The sequence below is a fragment of the Podarcis raffonei genome, chromosome 2, assembly GCF_027172205.1.
Source record: "Podarcis raffonei isolate rPodRaf1 chromosome 2, rPodRaf1.pri, whole genome shotgun sequence".
Lineage (NCBI taxonomy): Eukaryota > Metazoa > Chordata > Lepidosauria > Squamata > Lacertidae > Podarcis > Podarcis raffonei.
This window is the reverse complement of record NC_070603.1, coordinates 115814256-115835269: the sequence shown is the minus strand read 5'-3', so window position 1 is coordinate 115835269 and position 21014 is coordinate 115814256. Positions and strand designations below refer to the sequence as shown.

The 21014-nt window shown below is 46.6% G+C and overlaps 1 protein-coding gene across 6 annotated transcripts in view; it reads left to right on the top strand.

The window, feature by feature from the left end:
- TNXB (tenascin XB) overlaps positions 1 to 21014 on the top strand; it is a 125521-nt gene that overhangs the window by 47029 nt on the left and 57478 nt on the right. For 5 of the 6 annotated variants that reach the window (XM_053379057.1, XM_053379058.1, XM_053379056.1 and 2 more), the window contains exons 5-10: positions 67 to 220; positions 1787 to 2068; positions 7555 to 7887; positions 10010 to 10291; positions 19154 to 19462; positions 20056 to 20355. In XM_053379057.1, the coding sequence (XP_053235032.1) occupies positions 67 to 220; positions 1787 to 2068; positions 7555 to 7887; positions 10010 to 10291; positions 19154 to 19462; positions 20056 to 20355 (1660 nt within the window). The remainder of the gene's footprint in view (positions 1 to 66; positions 221 to 1786; positions 2069 to 7554; positions 7888 to 10009; positions 10292 to 19153; positions 19463 to 20055; positions 20356 to 21014) is intronic. The other variant, XM_053379059.1, reaches the window with a different exon arrangement.

Here is a 21014-nt window from a genome sequence, read left to right as displayed (position 1 = left end):
TGCGTTTTGGGGTGTTTCCTTCTGGTGCCGAAAAGTTACTCAGCGCCGTTCTCCTCTGATGTGCAGCGGGATCAGCAGGCAGGTGAATCAGTACGTCTGTCTGGGACGGAAACAGGCTTTGAACGCAGAGGGCTGACGCCGGGAGAGGAATACACTGTCACTGTCCGGGCAGAAAAGGGGCAGCGCTATGGACCCCCCGTCACCCAGACCGTGCGTACACGTATGTAGCCTGGAGCAGTGTGTTTCTCTTTTTAACACTTGATTGGGAGCCACCCAGAGTGGCTGGGGAAACTCAGCCAGATGGGTGGGGTATAAATAATATATTATTATCATCATCATCATCATCATCATCATCATCATCATATCTTTTGCCCGTCTCCGCCCTTGCAGCCTGTTCCCAGTTCAGCTTTAGGAGTGCCCATCTCCAGTCTAAATTACTCTCTGTGGGGCATTGATGACGAGAATCATAGAATTGTAGTTGGGAGGGATCGTGTGGGTCACCTAGCCCAACTCCCTGCAACGCAGGAATCTTTTTGCCCACAGCCTTCCCAGGGTGGGCTCAAACCAGCAACTTTCCGGTTAACAGCCAGAGGCACTGACCAAATGCACTGCACCACCTTATAACCCACCTTTCCTCTTGTTCTCCCTCTTCCCCTTTTATCCATAGGCAGAGAGGCAGGGACACCCAAGATCACCCACAATATTCTGCTACACTTCTGGAAGTGGCCTTTTCATTGTGTGAAAGCTAAGCTACAATGCAGAAATTAGCAGATAGTGGAACGTTTGGAAACAGGATGCACTAGTGTGCGAATGCAGTCTAATTCATGGAGGGTAAAGGCTCCAAGTGGCTACCAGTGGCAGACTTTGGGCTGTCACATTTCAGTGGTGCCCAAATTTGCCGCTGCTGCCTCTCATGCTCCATTCTGCAGCGTGGTGCCCAGTGCAGCCAAACTGGTCGCGCTATCCTAAAATGGCCTCTGTGGCTGCTAACCGCAATGGCTATGTCCTGCCTCCACTGTCACAGCCAACATGCCTCCGAATCTCCAGTGTCGAGAGAAGTGCTGGTCCTGCTTTCAGGATTCCTTTTGGCACTGCGAGAACATGATGCCAGAGCATGATGGGCCCTTGGCCTGATGCAGCTGCAGAGCTTCTCTTATGTTCTTATACCACCTTTCCCTGCATATCATATCCTCAACTGCACTTCTTCTTTGGTGATCACTCATAGCCAAGTAAGATTGTCTTCCATGAACACGGTTTTAATAGTGAGACGGTTAGTGACTGTGGAGGCCAATTCTGGATCCGCACATCCTTCCACAGTGGGGATATAGGTTTCCGGGTGGGAGTCGATCATGGTGAGGGTTTGCCAAATATGTCTTCCTCTTAGCACGTTTCCCCCTTTCGTCCTGAGTTTGAGCGTCTTCAAAGTCCATGACACCTTTGGTAAAGGCTGTTCTCCAATTGGAACGCCCACAGGTCAGTGTTTCTCAATTGTTGGTGTTTACACTGCATTTTTTTTTATATTTGCCTTGAGACAGTCTTTAAACCTCTTCTGTTGACCACCAGCATTACGCTATCCGGTTGTAAGTTTCGAATAGAACTAAGCACCTGTAGTTCCTGTTACACCCTGCGCCAACAAATCAAGGTTCTAGTCCTCAGTTTTAAAGCGGCCTGCCTCTGCTCCCTCCCTGCTACTTTCATTCCGCACAAGCTCCTGCTGCCTCTAAGTGTCCTCCTGTCTCATTTCAGTGCCTTGTGTGCTATGTACATCTCCCCTTCCCCCTCCCAGGAGTAGCTCCTCCACGTGGTCTGCAGTCGTCGCAGGTGACAGAAAACTCCATGACCCTGGAGTGGGAACCGCCAGCTTCTCGCCCTGATGGCTACATCCTGAGCTACGTGCCTCTGGTTGCCTCTCGGCCCGCCCAGGCCGTGAAGCGTGTGGAACTGCCTGCAGCACCTGAAAGCGTCACCCTGGATGAGCTGGAGAGCAGCACCCGATACCGCATCACCATGTTCGCCCGCCAGAGCGGCGAGAACAGCCGAGCCACCAGCATCATCGTCAGCACTACTGGTAGGGCCCTGGGAGTGATGGCTGGGAGCTGGGGTTGCCCCTTGTCTCAGCTGGGGATGCGGGAGAGATTCAATTTGTACCGAAAGGAAGACCTACCTAATACACACTTCCTGAAACAGTTTGAGATCCAGAACGCAGCAAAGTCAAAGGGAAGCAGAGCGCTCTTCCGACTGACCCACTCCCACTCCTGTTTTCAGTTCTGCAACCTAATGGGATGCCCCCACTAAGTGCTTGATACCTCTAGTACAAGACTGATAGGAAAACAGGACTGGGTTTCATAGTCTATGCCATCTGCTTCCCTAACATGCAAATCAATCCACATGTGAGGCCAGCAGGTGAGCTTATGGGGCTACAGGTTATGCCACGTGGCAAGAGATTAAGGGAGAAGGATGGTTCAGGATGAGCAAAGGAGGCAGGTTTGCATTAAAATGTGAAGCTGACATTCTCAGCTTTCTGAAATAAGTGCATGAACTGAAACTCAGCTATCTTTCGAAATCTACAATTCTCCCAATTTTGATAAAGGACTAAAACCTCATGGTGAAATGGAAGAAATGGTCATAACAAAACTCAACAAATGTATGCCTAGGCCCAGCGATTCTCCATTGTTACTTCCTAACTCCTTGCTAGGACTAGGGATCTGCTCATACCTTAGCTTAATGTGGAACGTGAACCTCTTGTGTCTCCTTTGAATCCCCCACGTCGTTCTCCTCCAACTTCTGCAGTCGCCCGTTTTCTCCTCCCTAAATTTGGAGATTCCCTATGCGATCGATGCAGCTCTCCTGTTTGGATTTTCAAAGCATGAGGAATCTCTGGGTTTAGGGGGGAGAAAGTGCGGGACAGCAGCAGTTGGAGGAGAACACCACATGGACGAGGCCTGCATGTTCATCTGTCTCCAGCCTAGACAACAATGGTGGTGAAAAGGAGGCTCAGCAATTGAGGCACCACCCCACCAACTTAGGGCAACTGAGGCACCACCCCACCAACCTCATTCTGCCCTCAGCCAGTGCCCAACTGCCCACCTTCTTTCTTAAAACCAGTCCAGGGGGTAAGCCCTGGCTGTCACCTTCCTTCTCCTTTAAGCCCAGCAATGCCCCTTGAAAAACTCAGCTCAGCAGGAAGGAGGATGGAGGCAAAGCTAGGACTAGTTGGCTCCACTTGCCATTGGCTCTGGCTCTTGCCTGTCATTGGCTATGGCTCCGCCTACTGTTGGGCTTCCCTGCCTTCCACCCTACTAGTCCCAAAGGGCACCAGTCCCAACAGCCATCCCTGGGGGGGGGGGCAAAGGCTGCCGCTGCCTGCTTGCTCGTTGGGTCTTAACCTCACAGGCAGGCCGGTGGGAAGAACAGTGAGCAAGGAGGACAGCCACAGTGAGCAATAATGGCAGTGAGAAGGTGGACTCTTTAAGGGGAATTGGGGTGTGGAGGGTGTCCTGGAGACAGCATCCCAGTAGGAAACTGCGTGCCGAAGGGTAACTGCAAGATGAATATGAAACTGCCCACATTCAGTGCCTCTCATCTTTCACCATAACCTTTTCCCCATGTCTTTTCTATCCAAGTATTATTACCATCTCATTATTTCCTTTCGACAGCTGCAGTGGTCAGAAGATGGCGTCCCTTTCTCTCCCACAGCCCCTTCTCTTTACAGCTCACAGGTCTCTGGAGATCCAACAGACGGAAAGGGCTACAAGGGTGATTTCTGAGGAGAGCTCAAACTAACTGCCTCGCTTTTATTGCAGATGATGTGAGAGCTTGAAGGAAGGTTCCCAAGAAGGGGTCAGCAGCGCGCATGTCTCTTCTGTGGGGTGCCAACTCCATTGCAGGCTGCTTCAGAAGGGGTGGATGGGTGGGAAACCAGGGATTTTCTTACCAATTGGGGATCTACCTCTGCAATTGATTTACCACTTCACATGCATCCCATCTCCACAGCTCACTTTCATCCCCTCCTTTGCTGTAACTGCCTCAATTTTTGATCCCACCAGCGCCAGCTCCGAGCCAGCCAGTCCGCCAGTACTCCACACCACCCCCCTCTTCTTCCCACCGAAGGCCTGACTCTTCCTCCTCTGGGCCTGGAGCTGGTCAGCCGGGCAACAGGCCGCAGCCAGGCCGTAGCCCGTCCAACGTCGCCAAAGCTAAGGAGCTTTTCATGAAGAAAATGACAGAGAACATCTCGACCAAGCTCTCCCCGTACAACGGGACTCTCCTCGAGCGTTTGGAGAGCTACCTCCGCGCCATAAACTTCCCTCTCCATGGTAACCGGACCATACAGAGTGTGGCCAGGGACATATACATCTATCTAATTCTCCGGAAGCCAGAGGAGGTCATAGAGAGTTTCAAGGACCGGCTTGATAGAGAGACTGACGATCTGCTTCAGAAAACAGAATCCCCAACTGCGAGAGGCAGCTACTCCCACTCAGACCATCCCAAGCCGGCGGTAGTAGGCAGCTCCTCGGGCAGCATTGAGGTGTCTCTGGACAGCGTGAGAGGGGTCTCTGACAACGTGGTCATCCTCTACCGCAATACGGGGACTGGAGAAGTAGGGGAGCTGGTGGTGCCTGGAGATTCCTCCAGAGCAGTTATCACCGGATTGGATCCTGGCACAACCTACCATGTGGAAATCCACGGGGTGCTGAAAGGACGTTCCTCTAAGTCATACTCCTTTTTAACCGCCACAGGTACCAGGATGGGTAGGACGTCCGTCTCCCAGGGTGGTTCACTATCTCCTTCTTGCCTGTAATCATACAATCACATGCCTCGTCTGTGTTGCCACCAAACTGAATCTGTGTGCCGTCCAGACATGTGTTGCTTTCGCATTCTCCAGAACAGGAGTGGGGAACCTTGTTTTTTTAAGTCTCCATTCTCAGACCAAACGAGCAAGAGGCATTGTATTACATTTCAAGGACCTCTTCCAGCTAGTTGAAAAGACTTGAAGAGAGGGTGGAGCGTGACTGGCAAAGGTTGTGGCCTGGGGTGAGTGTGGCCCTGGGAAAGTTCTGAGGGCCAGATTGAGGAGGGTAGAGTGCCGCATTCCGCTCACAGGCCTGAGGTTCCCCACCCCTGCTCCAGAAAGTCGTTCAGACAGCGGCCTGCTAATTGTTTTCTCTTTTTCCTAATCAACAGCTTTCTTGACTTCCTCACTCGTATCGTTCTTCACGCCAATGTCACAGTGTCCACCAGCTAATTATCTTCTTCTTCCTGAATCCAAATAACGCAATCACTTGCAGCTCCCGGAATTTTGTCCAGTCTGTTTTTTTGTGCTACACACTGCTTCTCGCAGTCACTGTGTTTGCCTTTGCTCCTTGTCTGTGTTGCCACAAGATTGTCTGAATGTCTGTGAACCAAACTACGATAGCCTTTGGAGGGGATCTAAACCCAAAAACAAAACAAAACAAAACAAAACAAAACAAACAAACAAAAAACAGTTGTGGTTGGACTCCAACTCCCATGAGCCCCAACCAGCATGGCCACTGGCCGGCAGAATGATTCAAGTTGTAGTCCAGCAAGGCCTCAAGGGGCACCCCCTGTCCTATGAATTTGCTTGCAAACAAAGGAGTATTTATAGACTTCTTGATAAAAATGTTTATGATGATCCCAGTCAAGGATGATGCTAAATATAAATGATGTTTGGAGAGGAAAACAGGGTGACTGAGAAGGATTTGATTTAAGTATTTCATTGCATTTTTATTCTGCTTTTCTGTCTAAAACACCAGCTTTGTCCAAACCTTCCCTTTTATCCTCTACAACCCTGCTTGGTAGGTTAGACTGAAATATAGCAACAGGCCCTAGATCACCAGTGCTCTAAACACAACCTCACACTGGCAGATTATTGTATCTAGTTCTAAGTATTTAGTTTAAGGTTATGTCTTGAATATTTATTAGGAAGACCCAAAGAGTTCTCTCTTTAAAATAAAAGGGGGGACACCCCCCCAAAAAAATTAAACTTCACAATTTTTCACCTTTTGAATTTTGAAATTCCACTGAACTTTATGTTTCTGCGAAATGTTGTTTTGGCACTACTTCTTCTCTGTCACGCGATTTATTTATTTATCTTCCATTGCGCACCTTTTTCCCAGCTACAGTCACGTGCTGACCTTGGTCAAGAGTGTCTCTGGATACCTTTGTGTTTAACTGCTTTATTCTTCCTCCAGGCAAAGGAGGAAGGAGGCGTCCCGAGCTCTCGCCTTCATGTCGCTTCTGTGTGGCTGAAAGATTTCTCCCTCAATCACACACTTTCTTTTGCAGCAATGTTGGCTTCCACCACGCACCCATCAAACCAGTTCACGTAGCTGCTGTTCCCACCATCCACTGCTCAGCATCTCTATGTGCTCACCTTGAAATTAACTGGGATATTTGAGTGGGGTGTGCGCGTGTGGTTTTTTTCAAGCAAGTGCTCTCTCTGACTGGGTGAAGAGGCCATAGAGCAGGGGTGTCAAACTCAAATTCATCGGGGGCCGCATCAGCAGTTTGGTCACCCTCAAAGGGCCGGTTGTATCTGTAGGACTATGTAAAGGACATGTAAAGTGGAGGTTTCCTGTGTAGAACGGCCGGCGCCGCTAGAGGGCAGACGTTCTCTGGCTTGAAGGCTGCCACGCATGCGCTGAAGAGGCGGCTTTCTTGTGTAAAAAAAAAAAAAATCGAGAATAAAAGGTGAAGGCTGGCGGCCGGCGGCGGCTACACGGGCCACATGACGAGGTCTGGCGGGCCGGATTCGGCCCGCGGGCCTTGTGTTTGACACCCGTGCCATAGAGGAAATGATTGGAGTTCTATCCGGTACCACAACGACTTCTGCCCATGTAACGGGACTTATTTTCCTCTCTCCATGTGCCTCATTTTCCCCCAGTGGGGAGGGACAGGGAGTCCCATTGCACAGATGGAAGTCCTTGTGCTAAAGGGATTATTTTGTAGGATACAACCCTTCTCTCACCCCCTCTTCTTGATGGGGTCAGCTGTGATACAGGTTTGGCTAGCATACTTCTCCATTGAACTGGCCCCTGCTCTCCCCTGAAATCAGCATTCTTGATTAGAATTGAAACAAAGTTACTGTATGTTTGGGCATGTAATTCTTAATAAAATTTGTCCTCATTCAAATTTTCTTGGCAAATTAGGTCTATGGTGAAAGTGGAGGGTGAGTTTAGTGTAAATACTCTCACTCATTGCAAAAAAAGAAAACAAAAAACACACAGCCCTACAAAAAAACCTAAAGCGGTATATACATTTTGTTAAATAAAATAAATAAATAGCACAGGGCCTGGAGCCCACTTGAGATGTGCCATCAGTGACCCATGCCCTAAGTATATGGACTGCCACATTCTTTACTAGCTAAAGCCGTCACATAGCCTTCAAGGGCAGCCCACTGCCATAGAGTACATTACAGTAGTCAATATGCCTTTCACTCCTTATTCCATGCCCAGGGAATGGGGAGGTATGCTAGTTGGAGTAAAGCCGGGGAGGAGGTTGCAATTTTCTCACCCAACATCTCTCTTTCTTCAGCTCCAGGACCTCCTTCAGCTGCCAAGACCCAAACTTTCCCTAGACTCACCACAAAAAGCCCTGAAGTGCCACTGCGGGACCTGACTGTGACGGACATCTCTCCGGACAGTCTCCGTGTGACTTGGTCGGCCCCACCCAGTTCCTTCCGCAGCTTTTCCCTTCAGTACAGGGACCCCAAATCCAGTGCCCCACCAGGGGAAATCAGAGTACCAGGGACAGAGAGAAGCGTCACCGTGATGGGTTTGACCCCCAGAACGGAGTACGAACTGGAGTTAAGTGGGGAGAAACCTGATGGGAGCTACAATCCTCCACTAACTACAAAGACATCCACAGGTACATCGCTCTGGGCTCCCCGAATTGAGGAAGCTGCCATATGCAGAGTCAGACCATGGCTCTGTCTAGCTCAGTATTGCCTACACTGACTCGCAACAGCTCGCCAGGGTTTCAGTGGGCAATCCCAGCCATGCAAGGGAGCGGACCAAGGACCTTCTCCATTTAGAAGAGATGCTCTAGGCATGAGCCACAACCTTCTTTTACCCAGCTATATGTGATCACCTTTCTTTTCTCTAGGCCTCCTTTACTTTGTTTCAGAACCTGCACAAAGAAGACTTCATAACACCTCTTATAATATTTCTGACACAAACCAGGAAGTTTTCTAACCCGCTAACTCCCATATTTCTTCCAGACACGTATTTTGGGGTTCAGCAGCCCGCTTCTCTGTTCTGGTGTGATAAACACCATTTTTTTTCCATTCCACTTTGCAGGATTCTGAGATGTTGACGGTTATTTATCATGAGCTGCTTGCTAGGTGTGGGATGGGGGTCGGACAGCACTGAATCCTAAGGTGTGAGGGAAGGAGGTCCCCACAACCATTCTAGAGGGTTACCTAGTAAGAGTTGCCATGTTGATTAGCCTCTATACTGCTGCAGTAATTAGTTACATTTTACATAGTGTATTTTGGTTTTGTATTTTTTTAATATGATGGAAACTGCCCTGGGATCAGCCTTGCAGTGGTGTGCTGTGACTTGAGCACCTGCTTTTAGCATTGCGGCACCAGTTTCCTGGAATCCTCTTCCCATCAAAGTGAATCAAGCCCCAACGTGCCCGTGTTCTTTCAGTGTTATATTGTTAATCTCCCTTTCCTTCCAACTCCTTCCCAAATTAGGCTGCGCACAGACCCTACTTTTAAAGCACATCTCCACACCTCCAGTATTCTGGGAACTATAGTATACCCCTCACAGAGCTATAATTCCCAACAGCCTTATACATTCCCCAGGCTTCTTGGGGGGACATGATGTGCTTTCAATAGTTCTTCTTCTTCTTTTCCTCCTCCTCCTCCTCCTTCTTCTCCTCCTCCTCCTCCTCCTCCTCCTCCAGCGGCGATCACTCGTAGCCGAGTAAGATTGTTTTCCATAAACACGGTTTTAACAATGAGTCCATAAGTGACTGTGGAGGCCAATTCTGGACCCACACGTCCTTCCACAGTGGGGACATAGGTTTCTGGGCAGGAGTTGATCACAGTGTGGATTTGCCAAGCGTACCTTCCTCTTAGCACATTTCTCAGTTTGTTTCCATGCAGCCTTGATCTGTTTTATTTCTACAGTTTTCAGTTCTTATTATTAATGCTTCAGTGCTGTGTTATGATCTGTGTTGTACATTCTATATCTGTGTACTGAAGAACATAAGATGAGCCTGCTGAATCAGACCAAAGGCCCATGAAGTCCAGCATCCATCCTCTTCTCATAGTGGCCAACCGGATGCCTGTGGGAAGCCTGCAAGTGAGATATGAGCACAACAGCACTCTGCCTACCTTCGATTTCCAGTAACTGGCATTCAGAAGCAAAGAAAGGCAGAGCATATCCATCATGGCTAACAGCTGTTGATAGCTGTTGATAGCCTCCTAGAGTGGCTGGGGAAACCCAGCCAGATGGGCAGGGTATAATTAATAATATTTATCATTATTATCATTATTATTATTGCCTTGCCTCCATGAATTTGTCTAATCCTCTTTTAAAGCCATTCAAGCTGGCGGCCATCACTGGCTCCTATAGACCAGTGGGTAGTTTTCTGAAAATATAGTGGTGTAGAAATCTGGAAATCAATGAATTAATGAATGCAACCGAAAACCTACCATGAAATAAACTTCTCCAGTCCAGAGGAGGGACTGGACTGTAGGCCAAGTTGCTCGCAGTCCACTGTCCCCTGGGCTCATGGATAATGTCATTATACAGTTTGGTCATTAGGTGGCATTAGGCTTGGTTGTGTAAGATAGAACACAGATCATGAAACAGTATTAAAACCCAGCAAGAATTAAAAACTGAAGAAATAAAATAGACTTCTTCTGGGTAGAAATACTTGGGGATTAGGATAATTGTATTTTCTCCCATCCGCTTACTTCTTTCCTTCTTAAGAGTTCGGCCGCCCTCATCCTCTCCTCCTCTTGTTCATTTTTCAGCCCCGGCACCAGCCCTGGAGAAGCCCACTTTGGGGCAGCTCTCCGTCTCAGACGTCAAAGAGAACTCTGCCCGCCTGTCCTGGGACGTCCCCACGGGGACCTTTGACTCCTTTTTGATCCAGTATAAAGATGCTGAGGGCAAGCCGAAGAGTCTGCCCGTGGATGGAGGATCCCAGGAAGTCACCATCTATGACCTAGCGCCTTCCCGGAAGTACAAGTTCAGCCTTTATGGACTCGTAGGCCGCAAGAGACATGGCCCTGTTTCCACAGAGATGGTTACAGGTGAGCGATGTCTCTCCAGAATGTTGGTTGGCATACTTCTTGATTTTTAGAGTTGAAATGAGTTTGGGGTGGGGGGATGCCGAGCAAATCCTAAATCAAATTGGCTTGCAAAAATAAGTCGCCATCACTATCCTGGACTCCTTCAGGGGGAACACCAGGGTGTGAAAATTATAAATTTATAAATTAAATGAACAATACCCTTCCCTTCAGGTATGAGTGCCGTTGCTTTTGCAGCCAAAACAGTGCCGTCCATTCAAAAGAGGGACGTGGCAAGGTTTGCAGAAGTAACCCCACAAAAAGTTAGTAGTGTGGGGGGGACGGACGACAACATATGGAGGAACTCCAAAACAGCCCAACGAGAACAGTTTTGGTTGTAGCTAATGGTAATTATACTCAGATTTGAACCATTTAAGTTAAGAAACATAACTAATCTAAGTTTATTGATTTTAGTGAGTCTATTCTGAGTAGAATTTAGTTGGATACGTAGAATGCTAACTATTGGGCAGGGGTTAAATAGAAAAGTGTGTAGGAAGGGGAAGGGAATGGATTATTCCAGAAGGGGAATAGCTGGCTGGCTGGCTGACTGGCTGACCAGCTAACCATGCCCCTTCCAGAATAATCCATGCCGGGACACTCCACATCACATTTCATTGCAGGTCCCATTTGCTTATATACCTTTTAAAAAAGAAAAGTCAAAGCCAAATACTCACCAGGGGCAATGTTATTTCTGCGCAGAAACAAATGAGGCAGATTTTCCAACAATTATAACCATGCCTTGCCAATTTTGTTGCCTCAGATTGATGATGATTACAATATAAATAGTTGCACTGAAATTTCTCTCCCCTACAAATGACGTATTCCAACGCTCCCAGTTATGCAGACCGTTGGATCCATCTGTTTTTCTTTCTTTTAAAAATGCATTTGAATTGGCATATTATTATCTACAAAGTAATCGACAGTGCTTCAGTTTTATAAACCGATCTTCATGGTCGGAAGTCAAAAAAAGAAAGCGTGAACATTTCTAAATTTTCAGAAGTAATATTCGGAGCCTGAATTCTGCCCTGTCTCAGATTTGTAAAACGTGCAAATGTTAATTCAAGGCAGCCTAATCTGCTGGAATCTCTGCTGCTTCTGAAATGCTCATGTAATTTCCATGCCTTCCTAACTTTATCCAGGTTTGTAATTCTGCAGAAACACAGACACCCAATATGTGGTACTGAGCACAGGATTAAGAATGTAAGAGCCTGTCTGCTGGATCAGGCCATGGGTGCTATGCAGCATGCATGGCCCTGGAACTGAAATTTGTGGGTGCCCAGCCAAATTCATGGGGAATTTGGTGGGTGCTCAGGCACCCAGGGCCCCAGGGGGTTGGCACCGATGCATTCAGAGATGTACCACTTTTGATTTTAGAGACAGCATGTAGCCAATATGACAAATAGGTCCTGATATTTTTGTTTTCCATGAAACTGTCTAATCCCCTCTTTAAAGCCGTCCAGGATGGCTGCCACTGCTACACCCTGTGGTAGCAAATGCGATTGTTCAACTCTGCCCTGTGGAAGGAAACACTTCCTCCTGGAATATCCAACCGTTGAGAGAGAGAGAGAATGCCATTTCATTTCTATTTCATTCCCTGCTCTGGAGTGCTTACTGGATTTCAGGAAATTCAAAATGGCTGCCACCATCAAAATGGCTTCCTCTGTTGCCACTCAGTCTTATAGAACCAGTACACATTTTTACAGGGTGGGCGGATCATTTCCCTCAAGAAGCTTATTTTAGTCAATAGGTGCTGTGTTAATCGTACGCCTCCCGCAAAAGGACAGTGATAGAAGCCAGGCGTGTTAAAAACACAAAGTCAAACTGTGCCATTCCAGTCAGTCCTGGTTTTGAACCTGGAATGCACAGGGAGACTTTAGTTGCATTTAGATTTCTTTGTTTCCTTTTCCAGATAGAAATGTCTTGTAAAAGCCCAGAGATGTTTTACTTGAAAGCAGGCCCAAAGGTTTAAAAACTATCCCATCATGGTCTTGCTTTAAAAAAAAATATCCAGGAGGAGGGAGGAATCAGAGAGAAATTGTCCATGTCCCATGTATGCCTAATCTATAGTAAGCCCTACTGAGTTCCGTGGGATTTACTCCCAAGTAAACATGGCGCTGATGAGTTGGCAAAATGGTTTGGCCAAAGAAAAAGTAAGCTGAGGACAAAGTACCTCTTCTAGGCCCAAGGGTGTGGGCAGCAGAATACAGCTGTATCTGTGAAGAAGCTCTGACCAAAAGGCAGGAATGGAATTTTTATGACTCAAAGTTACTACACTGAGGCAACAGAAACCCCTTTCAGGCCAGGCCTGTGGTCTGAATCCAACACTTGTGGCCCTGGGAGTGTCAGATGTCAAGGAAATACTATCTGACTTTTAGAAGACATCTGAAGGCAGCCCTGTATAGGGAAGTTTTTAATGTTTGGTTTTTTACTGTGCTTAATATTTTTAATTTGTTGGAAGCCACCCAAAGTGGCTGGGGCAACCTAGTCGGATGAGCGGCATATAAATAATAAATTTTCATCATCATCATCTGAGCTCAGCTCTCCAACTTTCTGTTTATATCTAAACTCTAAAGACAGTTTCCTCCTCACAATATTCATCATGCCCTCCAACATTTTTCCAATGAAAATAGGGGTGTCCTATTCCATAACAACAATTTTACTATTTAAACCCCATCCATCTCACTGGGTTGCCCCAGTTACACCAGGCAGCTTCCAACATATATAAAAACATAATTAAACATTAAACTTCTGTATGGAGAGCTGCCTTCAGATGGCTCAGGGTCAGATAACTCCATACCCTCCAACATTTCCAATGAAAATAGGGTCATCCTACCATAGTCTCCAACATTATTCTGATGAAATTAGGGACATCCTAAAGGAAAGCGGGACATTCTGGGATCAAATCAGAAACCTTTCTCTGTGCAAAGGTCAGAGGGGGCAGGGCTTCTGTTGAGGTAGGGGATTAGCTGTGGGAGGAGCTTGTCAGTTTGATCCATCTTTTAGATTTAGGGGAGCTAGTCTCAAACATTTGTTGGGGGAGATATAGGTTTATTTGGGGGGATTTATTTGTCCTGTCTTCACGCTTTTTATGATGGAGGACCGCTGTAGTCACCCCCAACGACACCTTCTCAAGATGGAGGGTGAGGGAACAGCTGCAGTCGCCTGTGGTTCCTGCGCAATGTTTGCCATCTTGCCAAAGGTTGCAGGCAGCTTTACCTGCAGCAATTGCATGTTGATTGCCCTCTTAAAAGACAAAGTCCAGCAACTGGAGGAACGTGTAGCTACGCTCCAAAGAATTAGAGAGCTGGAGCTCTTCTTGGAAGCAACAGAGCACACTGTCTCCACCAAGGAGGAGACAGGGGACTCCCCTGAGAAGGAGGCTAATTCACCAACACAGGAGCCAGATATATGGAGAAACGTGACTCAAAGAAGTAGGAGGCCCAGGGTTCGCTCTGATTGTTTAGAAATACGCAATCGCTTTGAGGTCCTTTCCCCTAGCATGGAAGACGAAGAGCAGACTCCATTTGAGGATCTCTCCCTCATTACAGTCGATCAGGTATATGAAGACGAGCAGCAAAGGCAGTCTTCAGGGAATGTGCAGGCGACCTTGGAACGGACAGCTCACGGAAGAACCCCGACCAGACCTAAGAGGAGGCGTGTAGTGGTGATAGGGGATTCCCTACTGAGGGGAACAGAAGCAGTGATCTGTGGGCCTGACAAGATGTCTCGGGAAGTGTGCTGTCTCCCCGGGGCTAAGATCCAAGATGTAACTGAACGACTGCAAGGAATCATAAAACCCACTGACAAATACCCCTTCCTCTTGGTTCATGTGGGAACCAATGACACTGCAAGCAATAGCCTCCAGAAGATCAAAAGAGATTACGAGGCTCTGGGCAGGAAATTGAAGCAATTAAATGCACAAAGTGTCATCTCATCTGTCCTCCCAGTTGAACGACGTGGCCCAGGGAGAGAGGGAAAAATAGTGGAAGTGAACAACTGGCTTCGCAAATGGTGTAAACAGGAACGGTTTGGATTCTTAGATCACGGAATGCAGTTTCTTGAAGATGGACTTCTGGCAAGCGATGGGCTGCACCTCACAACGGTTGGTAGGAATGTTTTTGCAAAAAATCTCAGAAACCTCATCAGGAGGGCTTTAAACTGACTAATGTGGGGGAGGGAGACAGTGCTCCTGAAGGTAGGAGTCTATCAATTGATGAAGATGATCATCCAAATGTCATAGACCGAATGGAGCAAACAGCACGCAGACCTAGTGGTGGGAGGAAAAAATCCTTAAATAAGAGACACGGGGGAATGATTAATGGACTTCAATGTCTGTACACTAATGCGCAAAGTATGGGAAATAAACAAGATGAGCTTGAGCTCTTGGTACAGCAAACTAAATATGACATAATAGGCATCACTGAAACCTGGTGGGATAAGTCCCACGATTGGAATGTAATAATGGAGGGATACAATCTATTTCAGAGAAACAGACCAGACAAGAAAGGAGGAGGAGTGGCGTTATATGTCAGGGATGTGTATACCTGTGAAGAGATCCAAGATTTAGAACCTCAAAGCCAAAGTGAGAGCATTTGGGTCAAAATTAAGGGAGAGAAGAATAACAGTGACCTCATTGTGGGAGTTTACTATAGATCCCCAAGCCAAACGGAGGACATAGATGATGCCTTCCTGGAACAGATGGCCAAGCATGGAAAAGGAAGGGAGATAGTAGTAATGGGGGACTTCAATTACCCGGATATTTGTTGGATGTCAAACTCAGCCAAGAGCATAAGGTCAAACAGATTCCTCACTGGCCTTGCAGACAACTTCATTGTCCAGAAAGTGGGAGAAGCTACAAGAGGAACAGCCATTTTAGATCTGGTCCTAACCAATGTTGATGACCTGGTTAGTGGGGTAGAAGTGGAAGGATCATTAGGCGCGAGTGATCATGCTCTTCTGAAGTTTACTATACAGCGGAAAGGAGCAGCCAAGCATACTAGGACTCAATTTCTCGACTTTAAGAAAGCCGACTTCATAAAACTTAGGGAAGTGCTGGGTGAGATCCCATGGACAGTAATACTAAAAGGAAAGGGAGTTCATGATGGCTGGGAGTTTGTTAAGAGGGAGATAGTAAAAGCACAACTTCAGGCAATACCAATGAGACGGAAACATGGAAGGTGCCTAAAGAAGCCAGGGTGGCTATCTAAAGAACTTTTAACTGAGTTAAGATTAAAAAAGGATGTGTACAAAAAATGGAAAAGGGGGGAAACCACCAAAGAGGAATTCAAACAAATAGCCAGCACGTGTAGACACAAAGTCAGAAAAGCTAAAGCACAGAATGAACTCAGGCTTGCTAGAGAGGTTAAAAGCAACAAAAAAGGCTTTTATGGGTATGTTCGAAGCAAAAGGAAGAACAAAGAAACAGTGGGGTCACTCAGAGGAGAAGATGGTGAAATGCAAACAGGGGACACAGAAAGGGCTGAACTCCTCAATGCCTTCTTTGCCTCAGTCTTCTCCGATAAAGAAAACAATGCCCGACCTGAAGAATTTGGAGCAAATGATTCAGCAGAGGAAACACAGCCCAGAATAACTAAGGAGATAGTACAAGAATACTTGGCTAGTCTAGATGTATTCAAGTCTCCAGGGCCAGATGAACTGCATCCAAGAGTATTAAAAGAACTGGCAGATGTGATTTCAGAACCACTGGCAGTCATCTTTGAGAATTCCTGGAGAACAGGCGAAGTCCCGGCAGACTGGAGGAGGGCAAATGTTGTCCCTATTTTCAAAAAGGGGAAAAGAGAGGACCCAAATAATTACCGCCCAGTCAGTCTGACATCAATTCCAGGGAAGATTCTGGAGCAGATCATTAAGCAAACAGTCTGTGAGCACCTGGAAAGGAATGCTGTGATCACCAATAGTCAGCATGGATTTCTGAAAAATAAGTCATGTCAGACTAACCTGATCTCGTTTTTTGACAGAATTACAAGCCTGGTAGATGAAGGGAACGCAGTGGATGTAGCCTACCTTGATTTCAGCAAGGCATTTGACAAGGTGCCCCATGATATTCTTGTAAAGAAGCTGGTAAAATGCGGTCTTGACTATGCTACCACTCAGTGGATTTGTAACTGGCTGACTGACCGAACCCAAAGGGTGCTCATCAATGGTTCCTCTTCATCCTGGAGAAGAGTGACTAGTGGGGTGCCACAGGGTTCTGTCTTGGGCCCGGTCTTATTCAACATCTTTATCAACGACTTGGATGATGGACTCAAGGGCATCCTGATCAAATTTGCAGATGACACCAAACTGGGAGGGGTGGCTAACACCCCAGAGGACAGGAACACACTTCAAAACGACCTTGACAGATTAGAGAACTGGGCCAAAACAAACAAGATGAATTTTAACAGGGAGAAATGTAAAGTATTGCACTTGGGCAAAAAAAATGAGAGGCACAAATACAAGATGGGTGACACCTGGCTTGAGAGCACTACATGTGAAAAGGATCTAGGAGTCTTGGTTGACCACAAACTTGACATGAGCCAACAGTGTGACGCGGCAGCTAAAAAAGCCAATGCAATTCTGGGCTGCATCAATAGGAGTATAGCATCTAGATCAAGGGAAGTAATAGTGCCACTGTATTCTGCTCTGGTCAGACCTCACCTGGAGTACTGTGTCCAGTTCTGGGCACCACAGTTCAAGAAGGACATTGACAAACTGGAACGTGTCCAGAGGAGGGCAACCAAAATGGTCAAAGGCCTGGAAACGATGCCTTATGAGGAACGGCTAAGGGAGCTGGGCATGTTTAGCCTGGAGAAGAGGAGGTTAAGGGGTGATATGATAGCCATGTTCAAATATATAAAAGGATGTCACATAGAGGAGGGAGAAAGGTTGTTTTCTGCTGCTCCAGAGAAGCGGACACGGAGCAATGGATCCAAACTACAAGAAAGAAGATTCCACCTAAACATTAGGAAGAACTTCCTGACAGTAAGAGCTGTTCGACAGTGGAATTTGCTGCCAAGGAGTGTGGTGGAGTCTCCTTCTTTGGAGGTCTTTAAGCAGAGGCTTGACAACCATATGTCAGGAGTGCTCTGATGGTGTTTCCTGCTTGGCAGGGGGTTGGACTCGATGGCCCTTGTGGTCTCTTCCAACTCTATGATTCTATGATTCTATGACCAGGACAGCTTTTGTAGCTCCTGGACTGTCCTTGGAAAATAGGGACACTTGGAGGGTCTGATTCATATGAAAGGATGGGGTTTGAGGTATGAGGTTCTGCTTTCTTATATCATTGGATTTTTCTGCCAAGCATAAGGAAAATTTGCTGAGGAGATAAGATAATGTTCCTATCGTGTACCATTTCCCAGAGTTGCTTCTTCTGGAATAAGTTGGCAAATTTCACAAAATTTTGCTTTAATCACTATTTCTCTACAGCTCCGGCCCAGTTCTTCCTAGTCCCACCCTGACAAACTTTACTGCGCTATCTTTCAGCATAGCTCTGCTCATCCTCCTTTTGATCTTATTTGCTACACTTCTATTAACACAAAAAATAAATATCTGCAAATACGTAATGTATAAACCATTATAAAAAATAGCACAGCTCAGAACATGGAGGGGGGGGGAGAGAGAAATATGGTTCACGTCACATTTTACGCAACTAATTCTGACTTATATATACAAACTGAAGCACAACTATCTTTCAAAATATGCACTTCTCTGAATTTTGTGAGGCGGTTCTCCGAATCATGCGTCCAAAAAAATTGTATACTAGGCCAAGTGTGAACAAAGATGGGAATAACATATAAAATGCATTGATTTAGCCCTGTGAGATAGCTCAGTTGGTAGAGCACGAGATGCTTAATTTCAGGGTCGTGGGTCTGAGCCCAATGTTGGGCAAAAGATTTCTGCATCACAGGGGGTTGGACTAGGTGATCCTAGTGGTCACCTCCATCTCTATAATTCTATGATTCAAGGGGATATTGCTTGCAATTTATCTCAACAAGAACTCAGTAACTCGGAGCAGGGCTTCTAGTGCAGCTGCCCTTTTTCAGTGGAATAGCATTACTGCTGAGATACGACAGGTGCCCCATCAACATTTTCCATAAACAACTGAAGACATTAAACATCTTTGTTCCGACAGCCTTTCCTTGATGGATAAATGGTCTATACCAGGGTTGGCCAACTCCCAAGAGACTGCGATATATTCACAGAGTTAAAAACTGGCAGTGATCTACCCCCTTTTTGGGGGTTCGGGTCAAAGTTGTTGAGTTTTTTTCAGGGAGGAGGTAAAATGTTGAGCTATTTTTACGGGAGTCACAGTTGTTCAGCTTCTTTGCGGGAAGCCAATGATCTACCAGTGATCTACCGGTAGATCATGATCTACCTGTTGGACATGCCTGGTCTATACCACAAGTCCTGTTAGGGTTTTTGTCTTCTTTTAAATTTATTTGCTGTGTTTGTGTATTTAACTGTTTTTAATTTTCTTATATGGAAATCACTTTGAGGAGATGGCTTTAAAAGTAGTAGTAATAATAATAATAATAATAATAATAATAATAATAATAATAATAATAATTTATTAGACTTTTTAGTCTATTGCTACCAAAATGTCTCTGATGTATGTCTTGTGCAAAATTGCATGCAACAATGTGAATATTAGGGGGGAAATGCACAAAAATACTGATATATATTTTTTGCAAGTTGATGTAGAAAAGGAGAACTGAACTGAAACCTGGAAAAACGAGAAACTCAGAAAAATCGACACTGGCAGATCCAACCTTATCTCAGTCCCAGCACTCCCTTAAAAAATATATTCTTTGCTTCTTTGCTCTCTAGGCAAAGTCCCAGCCCCAGAAAAGAAGCCAGAGAGAGAAGTGACAGCTCCACCCGGCCTGGGAGAACTCTCTGCCTCAGATATCACCAGCAGTTCTGTCCGCCTCTCCTGGAGTGTCCCCTCTGGGAGATTTGATTCCTTCCTGGTCCAGTACAAAGATGCTGAGGGCAGACCCCAAGTGCTGCCCATGGAGGGGGACTCCCGCGAAGTCACCATCCCTAGCCTGGCTCCTTCCCGCAAATACAGATTCAATCTCTATGGCATCTCCAGTCGCAAACGTCTCGGCCCAGCCACGGCAGATGTCACCACAGGTCAGCAGAAGGCCTGCCATGAACTATAGTATTGTGTTTGCAGGAAGTGGCGTCTTTCCCCCACTTTAACCCATTTCCTTTTCCAGGGCGTAGTGTTTCATTTTTGCTTCACCCAGGACGCAACTGTACACAGAATTCAATCTGCCTTTGCATCTAGACAATCAGAGGACAAGTGTGACTGTTACCCCACTTATCTGGGTGTAAGCCCCCTTGAATTCTGAGTAAGACTCATTTAGGATTGTGCTGTAACATGCTTTCACCTTCTCCGAAGCCCTGCAAAAGTTTTGTGTGCTGAAAGTGCTCTTTTAAAAACCAGTGACCTTGGATTATATGAAAGGATGGGTGCCACCTATGCACATAAGCACTCCTGTGGTCTTTTCAACAGGCAAAACGAAAATAAACACCCAAAACAAGGGCTGACATTCAAGGTGCATTTTATAGCGCAGTCCTACATATTCAGCTGCTTTTCCCGCCATGACCAGGAAAGCAGGAATGAGAGCGCAGGCTTAGAAACATTATGTGTGAGTCTCTAGGCCTATTGAGGGCTGCTGCTTCTGCCTTTTATTATATTTCGTCTTGCTTCCCCATAACAGCATCACGGGACGAAGAGCCTGTACCTGAGCCTGAGCCGGAACCTGTCCTTGGTGACCTCTTAGTCTCGGATGCCACCAGCAACTCTGTCCGTCTCACATGGAGTGTCCCGACTGGCAGCTTTGACTCCTTCTTTGTCCAGTACAAGGACTCCGAGGGCAATGACCAAGCCCTGACCGTAGACCAACATTCCCGCGAGGCCACTGTTCTTAATTTGGTTCCTTCCCAAAGATACAGATTCTTCCTCTATGGAATCTCTGGGCCCCAGCGTCTTGGACCTGTCTCAGCTGATGCCACCACAGGTTAGCACAAGCATTCAGTATACGTATTGTGGTACCTCGGGTTACATACGCTTCAGGTTACATACGCTTCAGGTTAAGACCGCTAACCCAGAAATAGTACCTCAGGTTAAGAACTTTGCTTCAGGATAAGAACAGAAGTTGTGCTCCGGTGGCGTGGCAACAGCGGGAGGCCCCATTAGCTAAAGTGGTGCTTCAGGTTAAGAACAGATTCAGGTTAAGAACGGACCTCTGGAACGAATTAAGTATTTAACCCGAGGTACCACTGTATATGTCTTTTCTAACTGACAGAGCATTCGTCCTCTTTCTCCTTTTGGTATGGCAAGGCCAGAAAAAGATGGAGCCACAAGCTGAATCCTAAAACTTTGGAACGCCATCTCGTTCTGTGGTGCTACGAGAGCAGAGGATTCGTTCTGCGATTTTTTTCACAGTGCATGTCTGCCCATGACAAAATAAAATGAGCAGCAAGCTTACCGTATTTCACAGCCATTACTAAGGAAACACAGGAACTGTCGTTCTGCTAATGAGCCATGCAAATTGCAGTGCTACTAAGGAGCCATGGGAACTGTGGTTCTGCGAAGGCGTAGGGGATCTTTAGAATGGAAATCACAGGATCTCCAGAAAGCTATAGATCTCAGGATGCTTTGGAGGATATTTGCATG